This window comes from Ostrinia nubilalis, chromosome 13, assembly GCF_963855985.1.
Source record: "Ostrinia nubilalis chromosome 13, ilOstNubi1.1, whole genome shotgun sequence".
Classification (NCBI taxonomy): Eukaryota; Metazoa; Arthropoda; class Insecta; order Lepidoptera; family Crambidae; genus Ostrinia; species Ostrinia nubilalis.
The window spans coordinates 14,707,154-14,734,374 of NC_087100.1; the positions used below are offsets into that span (position 1 = coordinate 14,707,154).

Here is a 27,221-nt window from a genome sequence, read left to right on the forward strand (position 1 = left end):
TTTTGCACGCTCCCTACACCTTGTAATTCCTAAATGTCCTTCATGAATTCTATCTAAGATTTCTTGTTGCATGTTGTCAGGTATTACAATTCTTGAATTAAACAAAAGAAATTCCCCTTCCACTGAGAAGTTGTCCCGATACTGATAATATGGTTTCAAATTACCTAACAGATGTTTTGCAGGCCACCCATGAACTGTAAAGTCTATAATTTGAGTGCATATGTTACAGTTTCTGATATAAGTAAAACAAAGGTTAGAAAGTAATTACTAGTTTATATTGTAAATGGAAAAAGTACAAATCAACTGAATTTACGTTATCGAGAATGACATAAGATATTAGTTCATAAAAAGGGCGCTAGAGGCGAGCGAGTCGTCCAATAACAAAACGCTTCGACGTTTTGTTTCTTTACACGCAGGTTTATGTTCATATTCCAATATCCTCCCTTGGACATAAACCCATTTTTGTAGAGCAGTAGTCCAGCTTCAGTTGCGGAGTCCCTTTAGTCAGCGAGTCTGCCACCATCTCGCTTGACTGAATGTACTTGATGTCAATTTTCTTCAATTGTACCTTATTACGGACGAAATGGTGTCGTATGTCTATATGCTTGGACCTGGAATGATAATTTTCAGTACCTGCAAGTTTAATAGCGCTTTGGTTATCACATAAAATTAAGACAGGTATGGTAGAGCAGTAAGGCCAAAACTCTTCTTGCATTTGTCTTAGCCACATAGCCTCTTGAGTGCAGCTGGATAGTGACATGTATTCGGCTTCGGTGGTGGATAACGCAACAGTTTGTTGTCGGTGTGAGTTCCATGTGATTGCTCCACCTTGAAATAGAAATACATAGCCAGTACATGATCTTCGGTCATCTTCATTGCTGGCCCAATCTGCATCACAGTAACCATGTATTGATTTCTCATCAATGTTTTGTTTATAAGTTAACGCATAATTTTCTGTATATTTCAGGTATCTTAACACTCGTTTCAGCGCCACCAAATGCTGCATTTCTGGTTTTGAGTTGAATTTACTTAGAGTGTTTACAGCATAGGATATATCTGGGCGAGTCCCTTGCGATAAATACAACAACGAGCCAATTATTTCTTGATATGAAGTTGTATCAACCGTTGAATTTTCTTCTTTATTCATGTTAAACTTTGTTTTTGGATCAATAGGTGTTTTCACACTCTTACAATTACACATTCCAAATTTGGTTAGTATGTTCTGAATGTATTGCTTCTGATCTATACATAGAGTTCCTTGTTTTCTGTTTCTGTACACATGAAAACCCAAACAATATTTTAGTTCTCCCAAATCCTTCATTTCATAATTGGAAAGTAGCTTTTCTTTTATGTGATTTCTAGTTTTCACAGAGCTTGTAAATAAAATTAGGTCATCCACATACACAGCTAAGAAAGTTATGTCTTCTTTTTCTATATTATAGTAAATACAGGGATCAAGTAATGACTGTGTCAAGCCAATTTCTTTTAGTGTATTATCCAATTTCTTATTCCACTGTCTACTGGCTTTCTTTAATCCATAAAGCGATTTCTTTAATAAACATACTTGTGTATTATTTTCTTCAAAGCTTGGTGGTTGTGACATATAAATAGTTTCCTCTACATCACCCTGCAGAAAGGCAGACACGGCGTCCATTTGGTGAATATCCAAATCATATTTCACAGCTAATGCGAACAAATACCGCAGGGATGTATATCTAATTACCGGTGAATATATTTCATTGTAATCCAATCCTCTTCTTTGAGCGCATCCTTTTATGACTAATCTCGCCTTGTATTTTGCTATGTTTCCTTTCTCATCTCTTTTGGTCTTAAAGACCCATTTACAGGATATAGCTTTTTTTGCCAGTAGGTAAGTCACATAAAACCCAAGTGTTATTTTTCATTAGAGATTTATACTCATCCTCCATGGCTTTCTTCCAATGACTAGATTCTGCGCAAGACATTGCTTCTTCAACAGTTGTTGGATCCTGACTTATCGCCAAACATGCATGATTTGAGTCTTCTTCTTCACTAATGGGCTGCCTTCGGCGAGGCCTCAAGTTTATGAATCGGTTCGGAGAGTCAAATGAGCAGTCAGTGCTAGGTTCATAGGTTGTATCTTGTTCAGCTACCTCCACTGTAGAGTCAAAACTCTCGTCGGAGTTAGATGTAGAGCCAGTCTGGTTATCGCAAACAGGGGTAGAGTTTTCTTGAGTGGATGGAATCTGTATATTTTCCGTCAATGGCACAGGTATCTGTAATTTATTATTATTGTTTATACTTTCATTCTTATTATAGAGACAGTCTTCAATAAATGTGACATTTCTGCTTTTTGTAATTTTCTTAGTAATTGGGTTCATTAATCTATATCCTTTAGTATTCTCACAATATCCAAGAAAAATCATTTCTGTGGACTTTGAATCCCATTTTAATCGTTTTTCGTTCGGCACGTGAACCATAGCTTTACAGCCAAATATTCGTAAATGAGAAATATTTGGTTTAATACCTGTCAATTTCTCCAGTGGTGTCACGTAGTCAAGAACTCGAGTCGGAGAACGATTAATTATATGAGCAGCTGTCTCCACTGCCTCTGCCCAATACTGTTTCGGGAGTCCAGCATCGAACAACATGCATCTGGCACGCTCCACGAGAGTGCGGTTCATCCGCTCGGCGAGGCCATTTTGCTCCGGCGTATATGGTGCGGTCGTTTGATGCTTGATACCTGTACCTGCCAAATATATTGACATTTGATTATTAATATATTCCAAGCCATTGTCAGTGCGTAGAATTTTTATTTTACAGTCTAATTGATTTTCCATCTCTTTCTTGTAAATTGCAAAAACTTCTTTAATATTAGTTTCATTTTTTAGAAAATATACTGAAACTTTTCTTGAATAATCATCTATGAAAGTGATGAAATACCTGGCTCCACCCATAGATGGCGTTTCCATGGGTCCACACAAGTCTGAGTGTATCAGTTCAAGAGGTGCAGTAGCCCTGGAGCCTATATTTTTAAAAGGAAGTCTTGTCTGTTTACCTTTCAAACATGGAATGCAATTATTATTATTACTGTCATTAGTGTTCATTATTTTTACACCCTCTGTACACAATGGCAATTTATTAACATCATTGTAGTTAAGATGTCCCATTCTACGGTGCCATACATCTATATTCTGTTCATGTGAAGTTGACAAATATGCATTTCCTTTGACAGTGTTCAATTTGTACATATTATTAATCAGCCTAGCCGTTGCTACTAATGTTTTTTCTGAATTATATATTTCACAGCCAGCTTCATGAAATATTACTTTACAGCCATTTTTTACTAACTGACTGACAGACAACAAGTTAGTGCTCAATTGTGGAACATATAAAATATCTCTCACCTGTATGTGATTTATCTTGCCATTTTCACCAATCAAATCCAGATTAACATTACCAATTTTCTCCACGGCAACTGATGTATTGTTAGCAACCTTTATATTTTGTATCGGAGGTGCCCGGACATCATACATACAGTCAGGCATGTTAGTCATATGTAAAGATGCTCCAGAATCTACATACCATTCCACACTGTTCATATTTTCATGAGCTGCTGAAAATACTGCTGCAAAACCTTTATTATTATTATTATTATTATTCTTTTTGTTATTACAGAACTTACTCATGTGTCCATACTTATTGCAGTTGTAGCAACGGGGGCCTGCTGGTTTATTATGCTGATTGCTGTTATAATTTTGTCGGGGGGTAGATTTGTGCTTTGTATATAGAACAGAGACATTAGACTCCTTAACTTCTTGCATGAGTTTTGTTTTAATTGAGTCTGTGCTTATCTTTATGCCTGAGCTTTCTAATCCCATGATCATAGGTTTGTATTGTTCCGGCAAACCTGCTAACATCAACGTGCCCAACCATTCATCATCGACATTAAATCCAATGTTTCTCAATTTGTGAGCGGTGCTTACTATTTTATTGACATATTCTTCTATATTAGAACATCCTTCTAATGTGGTATTGACCAGGTCATGGAGTAACCCCACTTTTCTTGTTAAACCTGAATCTTCAAAAGCGTTTCGTAGATTTTGCCATACTTCTTTGGAAGTTTGAGCATCTTGGACGTGTATATAATTTACCGGGTCCACAAGTAGAATTATCTTGGTCTTTGCTTTGAGATCTAGCTTCGGATTTACCGTTACGCCATCGGCAGGTTCAACGCATTCCCACAACTCTTCGTGTTGTAAAAATGTCTGTACTGCAAATTTCCATGTACAGTAATTCTCTCGCCCCAATAATTTGTCTATTTGGACGTTATTCATAGCCATTTTACGTCGGAGCAAATTCAAAAATTGCTTTGTAATGATGGCTACCTAAAAATCAGAGAGAACACTTCGCGGAACTAGAACTTTTTACTAACGGAGTTTCACTATTATTGATTTTAACGTATCATAGGCCCATAACCTGATATAAGTAAAACAAAGGTTAGAAAGTAATTACTAGTTTATATTGTAAATGGAAAAAGTACAAATCAACTGAATTTACGTTATCGAGAATGACATAAGATATTAGTTCATAAAAAGGGCGCTAGAGGCGAGCGAGTCGTCCAATAACAAAACGCTTCGACGTTTTGTTTCTTTACACGCAGGTTTATGTTCATATTCCAATAGTTTCTCTGACTGGATTTTATTTTGTATAGAATGTTCTCTGACACAGTTTCACTGACAAGTGAATTGATATTGAATTGTAACTCCTTTTCCTTATCTGAACTAAGATAAATTGGCAGTGGCTGTCTGGACAGGGCATCTGCTACTACCAATTCTTTCCCAGGGATATACTTTACTTCATAGTCAAAACGAGTCAACCTTAATCTAAATCTTAAGAGTCGCGGACTAAGGTCATCAAATGGTTTTGTTTGCAATATTTGCAGCAGAGGTTTGTGGTCAGTTTCTAGTATAATAGGAATACCTAATATATAATCTCTAAATTTCTCAGCTGACCATGTCAGAGCCAAGCATTCCTTTTCTATTTGTGCATAATGCTTTTCGGTTTCTGTTAATGTTCTACTAGCATACATCACTACTGATCTTTGGCCTTTTTTATCTTCTTGTAATAAAACTGCTCCTAGCCCAAAAGAACTACTATCTGCTGAAATAATTATTTTCATTTCCGGATCAAAATGTGCTAGAGTGGGTGACCTTAGTAAATTGTCCTTTATAGTTTGGAATGCTTGTCTCTGAAGGTAACCCCAAATAAATAGCCGGTCTTCTTTTAAAAGCTCATGTAATGGTGCAAGGATTTGAGACTTATTTTGAATGTACCTTCCTACAAAATTAACCATGCCTAAAAATTGTAGTAATTCTTTTTTATTAGACGGATTTTTAAATTCACTAATGGCTTTGATTCGGTCTGGATCTACTTTTATTCCTTCTTTGTTAACAATGTGTCCCAAATAACTTACCTCCTCCTTTACCCCAAACACACATTTACTTTTATTAATTGTTATCCCTTCATTATGCAATCTTTTTAAAACTTCTCTAAGTACCTGATCATGGGATTCCTTAGTAGGTTCAAAAATCAGAATGTCATCGACATGTATTGCTACGTTTAGGTCTTTCAGCAGATTTGAGAACTTCATACTGAAATATTCAGGTGCGCAATTAAGTCCAAATGGTAAACGGTTGTATATATACCTACCAAAAGGTGTAATAATGGTTGTCAGCTTTTTAGACTCCTCATCCAGACGAATTTGATGAAATCCTGAAGTAGCGTCGATTTTAGAGAAATAATTAGCACCTTTCAGTCTACTTAATGTATTTTGTACCTTAGGAATTGGATAAACTGGCCTCAAAACATTTTTGTTTACTTGTGTATAGTCACCGCAAATTCTCACTTTATCATTCTTAAGCACTACCACAATTGGTGACACAAAATCAGTAGGTTCCTCAATTGGACTAATAATACCTAATCTTTGCAATCTATCCAGTTCTTCCTTAACTTTGGGCAAAAGAGGTATTGATACACTGCGAGGTGTTGCCTGGACATATGACTTAGGATTATTAATTAATTTTATGTGAAACTCATCTTTGAAAACCCCTAACTCATCAAAGATTTTTGGGAATTCTTTTTCTACTAAAACATTTGAATGTGTGTCACTGATCTGACTTGAATTTGAGATAGCACAAACTTTTAGAATATTCATACTATCAATTGATGGCCTGCCTAATATTGCTGTACTAAGATCTTTGATTACATAGACTTTACCTTCATATATCCTGTCCTTATATTGTAATTTCAGTTGCACCGTTCCCAGTACATTCAATTTGGTCCCATCTGGCCCTTTTACACTATCACCTGATTTCACCAACGGTAGTTTGGCCTTCACTGCAACATTTTCTGGTATAGCACTTATATCTGCTCCTGTATCAATTAAAAAAAATATTTTATCGACAAAGGACATCATCCATTTTGGTCCAAAATCAAAAGTGCCGGCCAAAAAATAAAAGTGCTGTATTCTGATAGAATACGTCCGCCTTAGCATTTATTACTATGGCACCAAAGCTGTAGCACCACTGTGCATCGTAGTATTTGAGTTCTAAAAATATATGAAACGACTGACTTTGATCTCAAATACTACGACGCACAGTGGTGCTACAGCTTTGGTGTCATAGTAACAAATGCTAAGGCGGACGTATTCTGTAAGAATACAGCACTTTTTTTTATTGGCCGACATTTTTGATTTTGAACAAAAAATGTATGAATCGTCGATGAATTTTAGATCTCAAATACTCGACGCACAGTGGTGCTACAGCTTTGGTGCCATAGTAACAAATGCTAAGGCGGACGTATTCTGTCAGAAGACAGCACTTTTTTTTATTGGCCGACACTTTTGATTTTGAACAAAAAATGTATGAATCGTCGATGAATTTTAGATCTCAAATACTCGACGCATAGTGGTGCTACAGCTTTGGTGCCATAGTAACAAATGCTAAGGCGGACGTATTCTGTCAGAAGACAGCACTTTTTTATTTATTGGCCGACACTTTTGATTTCGAACAAAAAATGTATGAATAGTCGATGACTTTTAAATCTCAAATACTCGACGCACAGTGGAGCTACGGCTTTGGTGCCATAGTAACAAATGCTAAGGCAGACGTATTCTGTCAGAATACAGCACTTTTTTTTGTTGGCCGGCACTTTTGATTTTGGACCAAAAATATATGAAACGTGGATGATGTCCTTTGTCTGAATTAAATATACAAACATTTAACGTATACTTCCCACCTTGTATCATACACACCTCATACTCGTTTGAATCCTCTTTTATAATTTTAACTGCTTTAGACCGACACAATTTAGCAAAGTGTCCCACACGTTTACAATTGTAGCAAGTTGCTTTTTCCGCGGGACATTTTTCTCTTGGATGTCGCTCCTTCCCACAAAACCAGCAGTTTCCTGTATTTTTTCTTTTTTCAATTTTCATGAGTTCTGTCACTTCACCCCTCATTTTCTTAGTTTCTTCCTGCTGTATTTCAGATTGTCTTCCCATTTGTATGGCTTCTTCTAATGTAAGATCTGGTTTAAGTAGCATCCTGTCGCTTAGACTTTTATCTGCAATACCAACGACAATTCTATCTCTGATAAGATCAGTCTTCAAAACGCCGTATTCACAGTGCTCGGCAAGTCGGTGTATTTCAGTGACAAATTCGTCAACCCTTTCGCCTTGTAGCTGCACCCTGGCGTTGAATTTGAATCTTTCATAGATTACATTTCGTTTGGGAGCGAAAAAATCATCAAATTTTTTCAATAGGTTAAGGTAGCACATGGCGTCCTCCCCAAACTGCAATATTACGTCTTCTGCCCTTTCTCCCATGCAATAAATGAGGCAATTTATCTTTTCTTCGTCGGCGTTGTTGTTTTGACCTGTTAAACTCATGTACCTCATAAATCTGGTTTTATACTTCGGCCATTCTTCCGGCACAAAACTGAAAATTCCGGGTGGCGTCACCTTGGCTTGGTGGCCTCTTCCACCCTGCTCTGCCTCCTTCATGTCTGATTTATGTTTTTTTTCCATTTATTACTTTTACCGCTGCCACCATGTGATAAGAGGCAGTAGATAAATAAAATACTGAATGAATTACTGACACTGCATGTTTATTAACAAGCTCCCACAAGATGCCAAAACAACATGGCCGTCTTTTTTCAGTACCATAGACAATGAACACAATCATAGACTATTAAAGAAATCCAAAGATGATACAACATTACCCCTGTTATTTATATTACCTTTTTTGCCAGTCATCAAAATCAAAGGCCATCACAAGTAAAGTGCATAACGGTGTTTTATGTGTGCTGAGGTTCACCCTTTTATTGTGAAAGTTCGAATAAACAACCCAACGATGCCCGTTTATTGGCCGTTCTAAACCATTCGCGTTCATCGTTATGGCCGCTGAGATGCGATTTTTGTAAACATCAGAACCTTTAGACAAAGTAGGTAACATTTGTAGGTGATGAAGTTTGTACGAACGACCGAAGGTTTTTGTTGTAAATTCGCTCTTATTACAACGAAATAACAAACTTTAGTGTTTCGCTCTGTCGTCAGTCTTTTGCGATTTTTGTAAGCATCAGAATCTTTAGATAAAGTCACATTTGGACTTCAATATGGACGATAGCACATCAGTCCCTAATTACCTTTTTGTTTGAAAATTGCTTTTATTACGACTGAATAAGACACTACAGTGTTTAACTTAATGTGCTTCGTCTGTACTTTGTCAGAGGGGCAGAAGACATACTCTGAAAGGTTTTAGGTAAATATTATAAATGTGCTTAATGCTTATATCAGTTATAGATTATAATTCCTGAGTTCGGTCTTAATACCTATGTACGAATATTCGCCCAATCAGACGCCTCTTAAGCTGATATTAAATCGAGATTTAAGTTTTGATCTAGAATACGGACCTTTTATTATTTTTGCGAATGCTTTTAAAAACCTCTCAACGACAATTTTTGGCTAATTTGCTTCTACATAATGATCATCATTGTAATAAAATTGGCCTATTTATCTTTACCGAACGTAATGCGATCCTCCCACATAGAAAATTGAGGTTAGTGCTCCCAGAAGCCAGTTCAGCTGTTTGTCTATTCTTATTACTATCATTACCTATTCAAAGTGGTCATTGACCTTCGTTGTCGTCATCAAGTGATTAATCGTCCTTGATAGAGTCGAATTACATGATAATGATGTCTATCAATGGATTCTTAGATTTTCTTCTAGAAATGGTGGCAGGGCAAGCTATAGGTATTTGGGACGTGTACAGAAGTGTCCTGGTACTGAACAAATGTTTTAATTTTTATTTCGTCTCTCTTTTTTATTTGTTTCCAAGAAGAAGGTAAGTAACTACTGGCAGTGTGGATTAGAACAGCGGGAATGGCTCGTTTTACAGACTTCCAGTATGCAGTAAAGTGTATTGCTACTGACATTTGATGATTTAATAAATATGTAGATAATATCGAAAACTGTTTCGCTCCATCACTTTACACTTAAAATAAAAGCTATTTAATTTGTTAACGGTCTGTACATTATAATGCTCAGCTATAATAACTCTGCTAGTCTAATAACTAAGATTGTCAATAATATTTAATCGATTCGTGGTTTATCGATTAAGATAAATCGATGATTGTATTAGTGCAGATAATGGTTAAAACTAAATTAATTGGTGTCGAGATCGCAGATATTAATCGGAGCGGACTCTAACTTTAGCCCGAGTGCAAGACTCTAGAGCAATTAGGACTTGTTCTTCAACAAGTTAGGGCTGCGAGCTAGTCTTAAACAAGACTAGACAACGTCCAGCTAAATACTATATCTTACTAGCAGCCGCCCGCGACTTCGTACGCATGAATCCCGTTTTACCCCCTTCATCTATCTTACGCGGCTTAGATTTTTTCATACAAATGTTTTTTCCCGCTAACTCCCGTTTCCGTGGCAATTTTGCAATATCCTGTTGTAACTAAGCTTTAAGTTTACTAAGGTACCTGCATGCCAAATTTCAAGCGTCTAACTTAAGCGGTTTAGATTTTTCTTACAAAAGGATTTGCCCGCTAATTCCCGTTCCTGTGGGAATTTCGGGAATTCCTTTCTTAGTGCACCTCTACGGTACCTAAGCTACGTCCTTTCCAAATTTCAAGTGCCTACGTTTAGCCGTTTAGGCTGTGCGTTGATATGTCAGAGAGTCAGTTTCTCCTTTTATATGTATATTTAGATCATGGACCTATAAAAAAAGTCGGACGGATTATCATCAACAAAATACTGTGACATTAGGATACACCAGCTTGCCTGTACGTACAGGCCGGCACGCACACATTCACACCCTGATACACCACTTCGAGTGCAAACTTCACACAGTTGACACATTTAAGCAGCGAAAAAACAACACGAATACGACATGTCCTGTGTGATGAAATTGTGTAAAAACCGTTCTGTTCGAACAAACAAAAATTAAGGAATCACATTTCACAGGCAAAATAATAATCCAATCACTTATTTCCCGACATTAAAATATTGAAATTAATTGAAATCAAACGTCATTCACTCGAAAAAATAATACGTCAAAGACCAGTGTTCTCAGTTATTTACGTGGGAAAATTACCCGAAATATGGGAAATTAATAATAATTTTAGGACTTTTTAGTTATTTATTACGCATACTATGTAAATAAAATAATTTATCATAATAATTGTGTTTTAATGGGATATATTTTCATAGGCAAATTTGATCCTTCCCAAAAATGTGGAACTGCGAAATTCAAATTTTCTTACATTGATTGCAAGTCAGTGTCAGGTTGTATGTTAAAAAAAATCTATCAGAGATAATAATAATATATTGATGATGCATAAGATTATGATTATAATGTACATGTCACCGTAAGATTACAAACATCGTTCGATTACAATCTATCTCGTGAGATTGTAAACTGTCGAAAAATTGTGAACCGTAACATATGATTGCAATTTAACGCATTATTTTTCGCTATATTGTAATCTATCGAAGTGAAACTGTAAAATTACAATCTGTCCCGCGTCAAATTGTCAACTGTCCGAAAGCTCTTCCTGATTGGTCGGTCTTAATGTAAGAGCGACCAATCACGACCAGCCGTTCTTTGTCCCCACAGAGTTAGAAATGAAATAGAGGTGTTAGTTAAATAAAATAAATACACTTCAAAAATTCTTCAAGTATTTATTTAATACTAGCTTTCCGCCCGCGGCTTTGCCCGCGTGGAATTTTGTCTGTCATAGAAAAACAATATCACGCGCGTATTTGCTCACCGTTTAGACCTACCCTGGACTACGACAAACATTTTAAAACCAAAATCAGCTCAATCGGCCCAGCCGTTCTCGAGTTTTAATCAGACTAACGAACATCAATTCATTTTTATTTATATAGACGAGCTTTATATAATATAGACTAGCTTTGGTCGCCCGCTACGCGGGCTACAAAAGCTAGATCTGCGATGCTGGCCGCTCCGGGCTTCGCCCTACGCGGCGCTCGGCCTGCGGCCTCGCATTCGGAGCTCGGCCTTCGGCCTCGCAAAAATTACAGGGGGACTTCTCGTTTGTCGCAAGGCTCTTTTGCTTTTTTGACGCAACACAAGTAAATCTATGGCGACTGTGGGGATTTGAACCATCGCTCGGCCTTCGGCCTCGCCTTTCTGTCTGTCACTGGGCTCTAGTCCTTTTTTGACGCATTAAAAATAAATCTATGGCGACTCACAGGCTTTAAACTATCGCTCGGCCTTCGGCCTCGCCTTTTTCTACGTTAGCTAAGCCCCCCTGCATACAATTTGTATGGAGAATTTAGTTCCTTTAGGAAAACGGGTGAACGCTTGGCGGCCATCTTGGATTTCCAAAATTTTGCATTTTTGACTTAATCTGGACCATTTTCCGCGCCGAACCCCATTTTTACTTTTTTTCTAACTTCACCCTATCCCGAATTCATTTGTTTCTACAATTCCTTATTCCTCCGATGTCCCAAAACTTTGAGTTCCCCTAACTCCCAGTGTTGCCAGGTGATCGAGATAAAAATAGTCAAATGTCATTAGTTTGACCTATTTGCAGGAGGCGTCATCCAAATTTCTGACCGGAAGTCGGTATTTCCATTTTTTACATTTTTGGACCAAAACTCTCAAAGTATGGCAACACTGGAAATTTTTGTTTTCCCAAACGATACTCCTTGACAAATCACGTAATCGCCCCATACAACCTGACTTTCCCAAATGTTGCCAACTGCCCGAAAAATGCATTTGAAAAATCAGAAATCTGAAACTTTTTACAAAATGGCCGCTCACTCGGTCGCCATCTTGATTTTCTGACATTTCTGATTTTTCCCATAGTCTGGATCGTATAACCGACCAAACCCCATTTTTGGATTTTTTCTGCCATATCTCCTTCTGTCCGTCCTTAACTTTAAAGTCACCCATGTCGAAAAAAATACTTTTCCCCGTAGCTCCCAGTGTTGCCAGGTGATCGAGATGAAAATGGTCAAATGTCATTTGCACGACCCCTTTGCAGGAGGCGTCGTCCAAATTTTTGACCGGAAGTCGTTATTTCTACTTTCGACATTTTTGGACCAAATCTCCTAAGGTATGGCAACACTGGAGAAACTTCTTCACCCAAGCGAAACCTCTCGACAGAACACACAACCGCCTCATACAACTCGACTTTCCCAAATGTTGCTAAGTACTCGAAAAATGAATTCCAAAATTTCGAAATTTTCAACTTTTTACAAAATGGCCGCCCACGCCGCCGCCATCTTGATTTTCTGACATTTCGGATTTTTCCCATAGTCTGGGTCGTATATCCAATCAAACGTCATTTTTATTTTTTTTCTGCCATAATTCTTTCTGTCTGTCACTAACTTTAAAGACACCCATGTCGCGAAAATTTTTTTTCCCCGTAACTTTCAGTGTTGCCAGACTTTTTTCATAAAAATGGTGAAATGTCATTCGGGTCCCCAAACGTCACCAGACTGCATTCCAAGTTTATGGAATTTTTGGAAATTTCCATTTTCTACTATCCGGGGCCGTGGTGGAAAATTTTCTTCCAAAATGGTAGTTTTTTCCTATTCATGGCAACACTCGAATAACAGACCAACAATCGCCCGGAACATTGTACCCCACTCCGGTGTCGCCATCTACCGGAAAATTCGTGTCAAAGTTTGGGAATTTTTTGATCGCAACAAAATGGCCGACGGCTCAGCCGCCATCTTGTTTTTTGATAATCTGTGAATAGGGCTCTTAAGAAGACTATACATGTCACAAACACCCAAAAGAAATTTTCAAAAACAATTTCGCATCTCGGAGTGACACCTCCCTAAAAACACCTCGAAATCGCATTTTCAATCCAAGATGGCGGCGCGGCCATTTTGTTTTTCCGTTTTTTTCTCAATTTTTTTAACACACCTTGGCAACCCCAACAAACCACCAAAAAAGAAAAAATTCAGGACCAAAGACAGAAAAGTTTGTGTTTCAAAAAGTGCCGCCATTTTGTTTTTTGGTTCAAAAAATCTAGTAAAGCTGGCAGTCGAAAAATCTAGTTTAAAACAAACACTAACAATTTTACCCCTCTCCCCTCTAAATACCCCAAAAACACCCCTGATCAGTCAGTGAGTGAGTCAGTGAGTAGGAATCGAGCTTTATATATTATAGATATAGATTTAGTAGGTAACAATTATTTTGTCTTTAAACATAAAATAAAATTGGAAATATAAAAAAAACACTTTTATTAAAAAATATTTTGTCGTGTAACAAAAAAGAAAATTAAACACAAAAACGGTTATTTTGTCCTCAAACACGAACTGAAATTGGAAAAATTATTAAAAAAAACTTATAAAAAATCAATCATTTTGTCCTCTAACCTTGAGATTTAATTATGCTGTACTCATCTAACAATTTTATTATACTTTGTATTCTTTGATTTGTCCATTCTAATTTTTTACTATTTTCATTATGCCCACTGTAATATTTTTGTAACTCTATGGTAAATTCGTTCGGATTAACAATACCTGTTTTTTCAGAGGTATTTTGTTGACCAGGCTCAATATCCGACATGGCAAATAGTATTCAATGAGATCACTTAAGTTCACACGCATACAAATATTAAAACACGAAAAATTTATGTAATTTACGTTATGTTCGGAAACTAGCACTAATTCGTTGGTTTATCACAGATTTTTTTACGTCCACAATAATTTTACATAACTAATTCTATACATAGATATGTTATTTTTAACACGAAATTAATTTATAATCACAAAAACACATAGTTTACATTTAACAACAAACCAAATAACAAACAAATATGGCGAGTGCCGGGGCGGCGGGGGGCACATAACGTTCAACCAATTAGCGCCTGAGATCACAATTTGACCGCTTCCCATCGATAGATTACAATAAAGCGAAAAATAATGCGTTAAATTGCAATCATATGTTACGGTTCACAATTTTTCGACAGTTTACAATCTCACGAGATAGATTGTAATCAAACGATGTTTATAATCTTACGGTGACATACACAAGATTCGTAATTTGTAACTGCGTGAATCATTTTTGATCAACATTATGTACATACCCTGACACACTGACTTGCAAACAATGTAAGAAAATTTGAACATTGAAAATTTCGCGCCTACCTCAACGTGTTCACCTTTCATCCTTTTAAAATGGCACGGAATAATTCTGTCTACATTTCTAAGTAACATCTGCCGATCTATGTTTTTCTTAAAATAAATGGGTAAAATGTTTTGGCTAACATGGCATCCCTAAATTCACTCACACAATAGACAAACGCCAAAATTTTGCGTCACAGTTTTGTTGTAGCGCGAGTTCCGTCCGCCTTTTTTTATAGGTCCATGATTTAGATAGGTACTTTCTAATAGGGGCGATTTTATAATACTAGTTTCCCGCCCGCGGCTACGCCGGCGATATTTTTCTGTAAAAAAAACTTCATCGCGCGCGTCCCTGTTTCAAAACCCAGGATAAAAACTATCCTATGTCCTTTCCCGGGACTTAAACTATCTCTATGCCAAATTTCATCAAAATCGGATTAGTGGTTTAGGCGTGAAAGCGACACAGACAGATTAACAAACAAAGTTACTTTCGCATTTATAATATTAGTATAGATAGTCTAATGCTATCGACTCTACATAGTTTTTGTTAAGGATAAGATAATTTTGATAGCTTTAAACATCTCTTCATCATGAAAACTATACTATAGTTGTTTAACTTTTAAAACTCTTTTATCTCTGGACACTCTTAATACGTATTTTCTTCTGAATAATTTCGGTGTGGATTTCAAAACAGTTAATCTTTTTCCATGACAATAATGTACAATTTAATGCTGTTGAAACATTGTTAAACAAATAAAATAAAAATATTAAAAAAAAAAAATGACATGCTTGATTTTTTCAGTTTAAGTGGTCAAGCTATAAGACACACATAGAAGTTGTAGGAATAAGAAGTGGTACTTGTCCCGTAGTCCAGCAGCCTCTGTTTGTGTCTTAATTTCGCGTTGACGTCGCGTAGCAATCACGTTGCGTATGTGATACTATTATATTATAGTTGTTCAACACTGAACTGTCCCAGCTAGGACATTGACAGGAGGGCGCTTTTATCAATACTACTTATTCGTTCGGATTTTTGCCACATTGGACAACACTGAAGGATCCCATATAGGTAATTATGACACTTACAGAAGGGCGCTACTATCAATAACCCAGGTTATTAGTTCCAACTTTTGCCACTTGAAGTTTCAGAATCGCTTGACTATATTCGTGTTTCGCATTTATCACTTAAGCAATAAAGTCCAATATCGGTTATCATCCTGAATCAGTCCACAGGTATTGAAATTAGCCCGTCACCTGCCGCGACCTAATTCCGCCAAGCTTGCGGGGTTAACGGCATTCGCTAATTAATATTCATTCGGAGCTAACAATTATGGTTTAGCTGAATGCAGGAAGAAGGATGGAATATTCTGCTTGATTATGCAAGGAATTGACTGTAAAAAGCGAAAAAATATGCTCAATATTCCTCTATCTATAGTAATTACAAATCGTTAATTTATATTAGACAAAAATAACAATCATAAATAATGAGACCCTGGATCGTGAACTATATGTATAAAACGTATCATACACTGGACCGCAAAGTAGAATAAAGCAAGTGCAGGCAAGTACTTTTGAAGATATTGAAGACTTTCTAACTAACCCTTTTTCTTTGCGGTCCAGTGTATAGAAACTGCATGGAAACCACAAAGTATACATAGAAGTATGTATTATATATGTAATTATGTAATACCACTTATTCATAGAAAAATACAGCTACAAAGTACTCACAATATTTTCGGTACAACCTCACGGTTCTAAAAATTTCAACACAAATTGAAAACTCAAGCCGATAACGGAAACCAAATAGGACGAATAAAATGCATGAACGAATTCAGGGAATTTACCTGAAAAATTCATTCAAAAAACATTTATGCGAAACAATGACATCTTCAGTTACAAACCCCTACCCAATTCCTGTATTTTGTATTCCGACAGAGCTGTTTGCGTTTTATATTGACATGCAATGGCTGAATTCAATATTTACCTGTCTCCTTCCTTTGTTTAACGTTGGAGAGAGATGTCGCACGTTACGGTGGGTTTATTGAGCTTGTTTTGTTGTGGATAAGTGTTCGGTGAACGTGATACGAATTTTATCGGTGTTTTTTATATTTCCATGAATAAAATCGGTTGGAGGCTTGTAAGTGCTTTCTAGGAATAGTTAAACCGTTACGTACAGTCAACGGCACACCAGACTCTACATTTTTATGGGAAAATCGCACCTATTACAACTACATAAAATACTACAGTGTTTAGCTTGACATGCTGTCGTCTATACACGTTTCAGCCTAAATTATTTAAAAGTGATAAAGTATAATGAGGTTTTTCTCTAAAAACACTAATATTTGTTATGAAGCCCAATGATACAGCTTAAGTTTTCTAGGAAAATTCAGATTGTAAACTATGGTATTGTCGGTGAATATACATTATAAGCACTTTTCCTATTTTAATATGTAATTGCTATATTTAAAAAACAATATTACCTATTTTCATAATTAATAAAGGCGATTCGTAAAGATTGAGAGTTACAAAAGATTACATTAGATTTGATTAGAGATTAAAGGTTGTCTTTAATACAGCCATTGTCCAGAAGAAGCTCAAAGTTTTTTCCCTGAAGGAATATTTACGTTCATATTGTATTGTGAAAAAAAAAACCCAGATTTGGGTACAAAAGCGATTATGTAACTTATTTTAGGAACATATCTCCTGATTGGCCTGGCAGTGCCAAGTCCGTAATCCTGCCAGTTATATGCCAGCCACTTGGCACCGCCTGGCTGTAACGAATGCCCACCTGCCAAAATTTCGTTCGGTCGCTACCAAATTGTTATTGCTGCAATCTACCCGTTAAAAAGCGTGTTTATTTTGGAAGCAAAGAGTTACATGGTACAGCCAAAAGCCTATTGCAGACTTATTTTTGTTGCAAAATGGAATTATGATAAGTACTTATGATCATATTACTTCAGTGTTATGTACAAGTAAACCCAATCCAAGGTTCCTATAGAAAATTGTAAAGAAATATTTTTTTGATTGTCATTAAATTGTGACGAATTTGAAGTAGGTACATTAATTAACTCATTTTAAAGTTGAAACAAAAATAAATTGAATAGGTAACATTGTATTGGTCATTTTGAATTCAAAATAATGGGCAATTGGCATTGCAATTTTACGCAAACCAAATCATAAAACATTAATTTCGTATAACATTAATTATAATTTTATGTATTTATATTGATATTCTTAGAATAATATTTTCATAATACTTAAAAACAGTTCTTGTAAAAGCAATATTGTGTACTCAAGAATAAACCGTTGGAAGCCAAGTCAATATGTCCGAGCAATATCGGGTCCGCGTCAAAGCAGAATAATGACGGCAAACTGGGTTGAGAGGTTTTACATTTTCAACCGACTTCAAAAAAGGAGGAGGTTCTCAATTCGACCCGTATGTTTTTTTTTTTGTTTTCTATGTTTGTTACGCGATAACTCCGCCAATTATGAACCGATTTGAACAAATCTTTTTTCTGCGTATAGGTAATACCTCAAGGGTGGTCCCATTTAAATTTAATAATAGAAAAAACAATCCCCAAGGGTGGAAAATTGGGGATGAACTTTTTTATACGCAATATCTCCGCCGATTATAAATCAATTTGAACGATTATTTTTTTGTTGAATAGGTATTATCAAAAGGGTGGTTTCATGCGAATTTGAAGAAAATATTTCACCCCCAAGGGTGGAAAATTGGGGATGAACTTTTTTATACGCAATATTTTCAATTTTTAGTTTTTTTTTGTGTTCACGCATTTGAAGTCGGTTTTATTTTTTTTAAAAGTTATGTGTTGAATCCTCTAGTTGAAGGCGCCGTTTATATAGGTTTAAAGAACATTTATTTCTCATTAAAAACATTACAGTCACTTACATGAGAAATTAACAAATTTTATGTAGGTAGATAATTTACAAGTTGTCCAATAGCCAGAACAAGCAGATGTACTTCTGCGGGAACCGTCCTAACAAACATATGATTGGACGAATTCAACTATGTACCTGTGAACAAAAGAAAATAAAAATAGGTATGGTTTATAATATATTTTAGTTTGTTATAAACTAAAAAAAAAAAAACACAAGAAGACAAATTTTAACTGATTCGTTATATTGCTCCAATAAACATTTTTAGATTAACGAGGTGTTTAATGGAGAAGTGTAGTACTTACTTGCAATGTTTATCGTGGAAACACGCGGGCAATGTGAGAGAATATTGAGGAGTTTAAACAATTTTATGTTGGATGAAGTTTCAGTTTACTCGTAAGTTCATGACAGCTATAATTGTATGTTAGTTCAATAAAAAGGTAGTGAAGTTGATGGCTAAAACATATTTTGGAAGATAAGTATTTGAAGATCAAACAATACTGCGTTAAGTATGAAACTTAAAACCAAACTTGTAACCCACAAGTGAAACGTTATAACTGCCATCAAGTCCGTAAATCTACGAAGCAATCACTTTTAAAGTCTCCGCCACAACACCTCATCTTTTCGTCATATTTTAAAGCACGCGTGGGGGCATGACGAAATACCGTCATTTTTATCGCATGCCGCTTAACCAGTCCTGACGTAGAGCCGTCGATCACTAAGCCGAAGAGCCGGTGTTCACAGCTGTGTCTCGCTCGCGTCTCTACGCGCCACCCGCGGCTCACTGTCAAATCAGATGAAAGCGTCAATTCGTGCTCACCGCGGATTAAACAGATGCCACGCGTCTAGGCGCAGTTTTATAAAGGCTGAAATACACTTGATACGTACAAGCTTAGAGCTGATTTACCATATTTCAGGAGACTTTTTAACGGCACCATACAAATACAACTTACCATGTCCTCCTGACGTAGACTAATGCCCGTTTTCACCATCAATCCCTAATTTTTAAGTGACCCCTATGGTAACACATAAGAGGCATTTTGTTTTCAAAGAGGTCACTTAAAAAATAGGGATTGATGGTGTAACGGGCATAAGCCTCTGTGATCCGAGAGCCGGTGTTCACAGCTGTGCCTCGCTCGCGTCTCTACGCCACCCCTGGCTCACTGTCAAATCAGATGACGTCAATTCGTGCTCACCGCGGATTAAACAGATGAAACGCGTCTAGACGCTGTTTTATAAAGGCTGAAATACACTTGATACATACAAGCTATGAATGTGTCGGAAAAATAATGTGTCGGATGCATGTTAGATAGTATTTCAAATGACAAGAATGTCGGCTATTACACAGTACCAGACCTTCCAGCACCAGCATGGTTAGGTCGAATATTATTGACATATAAATAGTGTCGTTCACAGTCGACAGACTAATTATCGTAGTCATGCTTTAATTTCTGTACGATTAAAGATTCAGACGATAGAGAAACCCTAACCTAATAGCTGAATTGAGCTGAATGACAGTAAAATTATCACCCCGTAAAATGTGATACAGATTGCACACGTATACCTATGGGTTGTAATCTACTATATCACTGCATTCACTGCACAATAAAACCACATTTGCGGCGAGACAGTCATATTCAATTTAAGCCCACGTTTTCATATCGCGAAAAGCCTCACAAGAACTTCCACCGCATCATTGTCACAACTCACAACCAGAAGGTCACGACAACTCAACCAGCGCATTCCAATTATTCAGTTGCACCAACTTCGCGGCTGCACAAAAGACTGCGACCGACGATAACAACATTTGAATACTGGAAACAATGATTCGTTATTCAATACCGTTGCTCAACAACGTTATACTAGTTCCACGGTGCGCGATGCACATGGATGCAGTAACCTCGTTTGTGGCACCTGATTGTGGCGACGTCACATGGGTTAAAGCAAATTAAGGTTTATTATCAAATACTCGTATGTTTCTTGAAATTTTAAAATGTGCACATGTTGTGCTGTTGATCTGTTGAAGGAAATAGTGCAGAAGTGAACTCCTATAACTCCTTAATTAATTTACTTGCGTGCTGTGTGTTTAAATGATTCCTTGTATGCTTGAATGCATTATACTTGTTCTTTTTTTTTTTCAATAAATTGAAAAATATTTAATTACCTAATCTTATATAATATAAAAATGAATCGCAAAATGTGTTGCTAAGCGCATAACTCAACAGCACCTGGACCAATTTTACCAATTCTTTTTTTAATGTTCGTTAAAGTTCAAGGATGGTTTTTACGGCGATAAAGTTCGAAAACCCAAAAAAACTCGAAACTTCATCCATAAGGGAGTAAAACGGGGTCCACGCGTACGAAGTCGCGGGCGGCCGCTAGTATTTAATATTTTAATGACATTTAAACGCAAATTAAGTTGTTATAATTGGTATCTGTCTGTCAGAATATAAATTATTCAAGAATTTGTCCATAAAGATATGTAGAGAAACCTGTAACTCCATACACCTACAACTCTACCGTAAACAAAGCGGGCTTGCTCTACCTTTTTACTGTATCCGTATTGAGGGTACTTGGAAAAATAGTTTGAACAAAGGCCGGGAAAGTTGGTCGCAAACTCGAAATAGGAAATTCGCGAAATAAAATATACTGATAGCGTTCCACACCCGAACAGCCATTTGGTTATGGAATGGAATAGAAATGGAATTCTATTTTTTGAGAATACAAGCTTTTGCTTTAGATGGGGTTTTCTTTGGATAACGATTGTCGATTGCACGTACGTTTAGTGCATCTCTTTGACTTCTATTTTTCAAAAAGCTCCATTTAATGCTCCATCCAATTAAAATGCTCCATTTTTAAAAGCTCTTGTGGTGTGGCTTACATTGTATGCTTCACTCCATAAAGATTGATAGATTTCACAATCATCATCTTCATAATCTCAGCCATAGGACGTCCACTGCTGAACATAGGCCTCCCCCAATGCTTTCTATGTTGCCCGGTTGGTAGCGGCCTGCGTCCAGCGCCTTCCTGCTTCATCACATTAAAATAATTTAAAACCTTGAAACGTCTAATAGATTTCGATGGTAGCCTAAGTGGCTGCTCGTCTTCCCATGGGACTAATACTCTTGTAATGGATACAAGCGTTTTCCTCATCCCACATATTAGTTTAATGGAAATAAAATATTGTCATAGAAGGAGAGTCGGTTTTGCTCAACTCTCGAACCTTGAAAGTTCTATTCCCGAGGGACTTAGAGCGTTAAATCATTCGTGTTTTTAGGTCTCTTAGAGTTTTTTTCAGTCCATAAAACAATTTTGTCAATTATACAGTGTGTTTGGGATAGGGCTAGCGATAAAAGGCGTTGCTGTGATGTCAATTTTATCGACAAAAATGCCCCCATATGTGGGTATATACATAAAAATTGACTGTATTTCTTATGTGCCCGTCTTACAGATAAATAAAAAATTGCATTTGTAAGCCAATAATATGTGTCATTAAAAAAACACAAAAATGAAAAGCAATGACCAAAAAACATTTAAAAAAATTAATGAATTTTAGGCCTAGATTCTCAACACACTGTATAACCAAATAAGCTTGCTTTAAAATCCGTTCCAAATAAATTAATTATCATCGTCATTAATTCTCCACTGCAGAAGCACGACTCACTAGTTGACCAAAGAAAAATGAAGAATTTGGCCCACACTCCCCACGTTGACCAATAAATTAAAACTGTCATAATCCTATAAAAATACAATGCATTTCTCGCAATATCATGGTTTATTTGCGCCGGCGACATGTGACCGTTATTCAATTCGTATGACCGGAATATCTGGATTGGAATGCAGAATGTTTCACGTGGAATGCAAACGTGTCGGTTTAATTAAATATAGTTTGGTATCTTTATTCACGATCGTTTATTCGGTTAATGATCTCGTTTACTTTTTGCATATTTCGTTTTATAATTTGCAGTAGGTATAGTAATGAGTGAGCCGATGATCGAAATAGTGGTTTTTTTTTTCAGTACTGGTCCATAGTGTTGTTCCGAAGTAGTAGTAGCATTTATGGAACTGGAACGTGTAAACCCTAGGTATTTGGAAAAAGAAAGACTTTTATGACTTACTAGCGGCCGCCAGCGACTTCGTACGCGTGGATTCCGTTATACCCCCTTAGGGATGGAGTTTCGTAAAATCCGCTATTAGTGAGCACCTACGTTCTAAAAGTAACCCCCCATGCAAAATTTGAGACTCCTAGCACTTGTAGTTTCTGAGATTTCGTGATAAGTGAACTGAGTGAGTCAGACAGTCGCCCGCGGCTTCGCGCGCGTGGAGCCCTGAACCCTATGTTTTTGCAAAATAAAATTTAGCCTATGTTATTTGTGGATAATGTAGCTTTCGAATGGTGAAAGAATTGTTTAAATCGGCCCAGTGCTTTTTGAGCCTATTCATTACAAACATACAAAAATAGGTACAAATCTTTCCTCTTTATAATATTAGTATAGATATTAGTCCAGTCAATAAAGCATTATAGATGGAAATCCGTGAAACACAATTTTTGACTTCGGGACTTTATTTAGACTAGTTAGAAGGTGAACATAGCAAAAGTCCCCGCCCTTAGCCCTTGAGCCGGCGGGGTGAGGGGGGTTTAAAGGTACCACTTTTCGGTTTTTCGCTTAATCCTCGGAAACTATGCGTCCTAGTGACATGACTACTATGAACCAAAAAAAGCTTTTTCAATTTGCTACAGGTGAGACAGTCAAGTTTTTCTATATCTTTTATAGTTTTCACGGCATCTGCTCTAGAAGGTCTGTAATTTTGGAAATTTTATTTTTGTCTTACATGTTCCCATCAGGAGAAAATCGACTAAATCAACATTGAGCAAATATTTTAGACATGCGGAAGCATGTTAAGCCTAGTTCCAGGGAGAGGACTGCACTGTGCGTATATTTAGACGAATCAATTGGAGCCACTTTTGACTCCACATCATTCAAAAACTACTGTGCATTAACACTTAAAATTTGGCTCATGTGTTGAGACTTGCAAGATAAACATCAGCTTCAAATTTCATAAATATACCTCAAATGGTTCTTTAGGTATTGACGTCCAAAAATCTACATATCTGACCTATAGACCAAATTCTAACAACTTCCAGATGACCTTGAAGGTTCAAATTTGGCATACAGATAGGTAGATGTGTAAATACAAAGGAACAAATAAAAAACCAGTAAATTTTAACATTTTACATTTTTAGATAGATTTTAGTGTTCTAAATGTCGATTTTTGAACGTCAATACCTAAATAACCGTTTGAAGTATATTTATGAAATTTGAAGCTGATGTTTATCTTGCAAGTCTCAACACATGAGCCAAATTTGAAGTGTTAATGCACAGTAGTTTTTGAATGATGTGGAGTCAAAAGTGGCTCCAATTGATTCGTCTAAATATACGCACAGTGCAGTCCTCTCCCTGGAACTAGGCTTAACATGTTTCCGCATGTCTAAAATATTTGCTCAATGTTGATTTAGTCGATTTTCTCCTGATGGGAACATGTAAGACAAAAATAAAATTTCCAAAATTACAGACCTTCTACAGCAGATGCCGTGAAAACTATAAAAGATATAGAAAAACTTGACTGTCTCACCTGTAGCAAATTGAATAAGCTTTTTTTGGTTCATAGTAGTCATGCCACTAGGACGCATAGTTTCCGAGGATTAAGAGAAAACCCGAAAAGTAGTACCTTTAAACCCCCCTCTCCCCGGCGGCTCAAGGGCTAAGGGCGGGGACTTTTGCTATGTTCACCTCCTAACTAGTCTAAATAAAGTCCCGAGGTCAGAAATTATGTTCCACGGATTTCTCTCTACACCGTTGTTAAAGCATTCATTGACTGGACTATATAGATAGATTGACTTTTGTAATTTTAACAGCAGTGGTCCATTTTCTAATCGGAATTCTTTCTTGCAGATCCATACACAGCATCCAAGATCCAGTGCAACGAGACGATAGTGGTGTCCCGCTCGCGGCCGCACGCCATAGTGTCGAGCCCCGGCTTCCCTCGCCCCTACCCAGACGATGCGGACTGTGTGACACTACTGCGAGCGCCGCCCGCCCACACCATACGCGTGCACTTTGAAGAGCTGCTGACAGAACATGAACCGCAGTGAGTGATATAGTTAGGGTTACCTTTGCAGCGGAGAGAAGTCGATCCTTAACTTCGAACTCATCCTATGTTCTTCGGATTCATTTCGTTGCGGGTCCAATGTTAGCTTACCTTTCCCCCGAGACAAACTTGGCCTTAATCGATTGGCTTTTTATTTGTGGGCAAGCTGTAGATCCTGGCTACACAGGATTTGCAGCGGAGGAAACGAGAGGTGGCAAAAGTCCCCTAATTATTTAGTGTCTCGCTAGTGACACGCTACAGTGTCGAGCCCCGGCTTCCCTCGCCCCTACCCAGACGATGCGGATTGTGTGACACTACTACGTGCACCGCCCGCGCACACCATACGTGTGCACTTTGAGGAGCTGCTGACAGAACATGAGCCGCAGTGAGTAATAGATTATTATAGTAGATGTGTAGGCCAAATCAGAAGATTTGGTACCCGCTCTATTTTACCAGAGGCAATTAGAAAATAGAGAGGGCACCAAATGACCATAATGGTGCTGATGATAAGATAGATGAAATGGCGGTGTTGTTAAGGCAATGTAGAGTTACGAAGATTAAGAGACAAATATGCGATCATCAGGCCTTTTCAACCCGCCTGGCCAACGTGGGGAGTGTAGACCGAAGCCCCCATTTGCATCTGATAAAGTAGAGTGGTGCTAAAAACAAAAAAATCAACAACCAGACACATACAGAGTACCTTTAAGTACGGAAAATTAAAATATGAGACTCCAAAAATTAAAAGATAAGGAGTGGACGTATTATGATTGTAGCCATTCGACACTACGTGGTCGCTCTGTTAGTCCAATCGTTTCAACGACAACAAACACAAATATAGTTCCAAGTCCTGATATTACATTTCGCGAATATGGAATCCACCAGCAATATAAAACGTCGTGCCCTCGACTCTGCCGTGCAATTTATGCAGCAACAAAACAGCTTAATAAAGGGCTGCACCAAATTGTATATAAGAAAATTCATAACCCGTGAACCTTATTGCGGTTGCTTTGGCGCTACTTTTGTGGCTATTAAAATGACCAACCGTTTGTTTGTGGACACAAAATGACGTTTCTAATTTTAATCTTATCTATCGTTCAAAGTCTAATGGGAATTAAATTCTTTAAACATTCATATTGTCTTGATGCACACTTCTTCTTCTATGTAGGTATATCTTTTCTCTTTCTTTAAATTTCATTAGCAACTATCGCTATCGTTCTTTTTACTTTTGAGGGACTTTCCCTGCATATTTTCTTCTGATAGAATTTGCGGGTCCAAATATAGAAGCTAAGTTAAGATGCAACGGTAGGAATGAGAGGTGGAAAAGTCCCGTTCTTAGAAGATGCCATTTAATTAACACCAGTAAGTATATTGAAGACATAATTCCTGTAGTCATAAAAGCGGCAATTCTGATCTCTGCATTATGGCTCATATATCACTTTTTAGCGAGCTGTCATATACATTGTGCGACTGCCGTATAAAATCACGAATGTCATTATGGTAATCAAGCTGAATGCTCCCCAGAAATATTAACATTTTCAGACATTTTTCTGTTATTGTTATGCACAGTTTTACAGTACTGCAACATTTACATTTTAAATAAGTACTGGAACGCTTTGGCAAGAAAGTTTGTTTAAATAAATAAAATATTCAATCAGTAAAGCGCTCGCGAATGAAACAATTGTATTTCTTTTTGCTCTACTCAGTTAAGAATAAAAAATATTATTTTTACTTAAATACGCGCATTCGAGGCTCATAAGAAGGCTCAAGGTCACCCAAAGGGCGATGAAACGGGCTATGCTCGGAGTTTTCCTGCGTGAACGAATCAGAGGAGAACCAAAGTGCAGAATTGCTAAAATCAAGTGGCAGTGGGCGGGGCACATTGCTCGTAGAGACAATGGCCGTTGGGGCAGAAAAGTTCTCGAGTGGCGACCACGGGCAGGAAGACGTAGCGTGGGCAGGCAGGCCTACGAGGTGGACCGACGATCTGGTAAAGGTCGCGGGAAGAGCCTGGATGCGGGCAGCGCAGGACCGTTCATTGTCGAAAACCTTGGGGGAGGCCTTTTTCCAGCAGTGGACGTCATTTGGCTGAAACGAACGAACAAGCATTCGACATTCATGCGATGGATTTCAAAGCCCATGCCCTTTATCCCCGAGTAATAAAAACTATTTTTACGAGTTCCATACAAGTAATGAACCCAAGAAAACTCTTGTGTCTGTCCGTCTACCACAGGCAATTTTCTCAGGAACTACATGACCTGAATAGACTTGAGATGTACAAAGGAAGCGTTGTCTAAATAGGATTGTTATCTAAAGGTCAATTTTGCGAGTACGATAAAAAACGTCCGCCATTTCTTCTTATAAATTAGTAGGTATTCGAGGATTCGTAGAAATTGATGGACTGGTTGCTCATGTATAAAAAATTGGAAATACATTTAATTTTCCTATACAGTCAGCGTCAAATATTTCGTGACACGTGTATACGTGTGTACGTAAAAAAGTGTATACGTGCGGTATGTGGTGCATG

At 37.3% G+C, this 27,221-nt stretch overlaps 1 protein-coding gene across 1 annotated transcript in view; it reads left to right on the forward strand.

The window, feature by feature from the left end:
• LOC135077347 (uncharacterized) overlaps positions 1-24,701 on the forward strand; it is a 59,736-nt gene extending 35,035 nt beyond the window's left edge. The window contains exon 6 of the mRNA XM_063971872.1: positions 24,502-24,701. Within this exon, the coding sequence (XP_063827942.1) occupies positions 24,502-24,701 (200 nt within the window). The remainder of the gene's footprint in view (positions 1-24,501) is intronic.
• Positions 24,702-27,221: the final 2,520 nt, after the last annotated feature.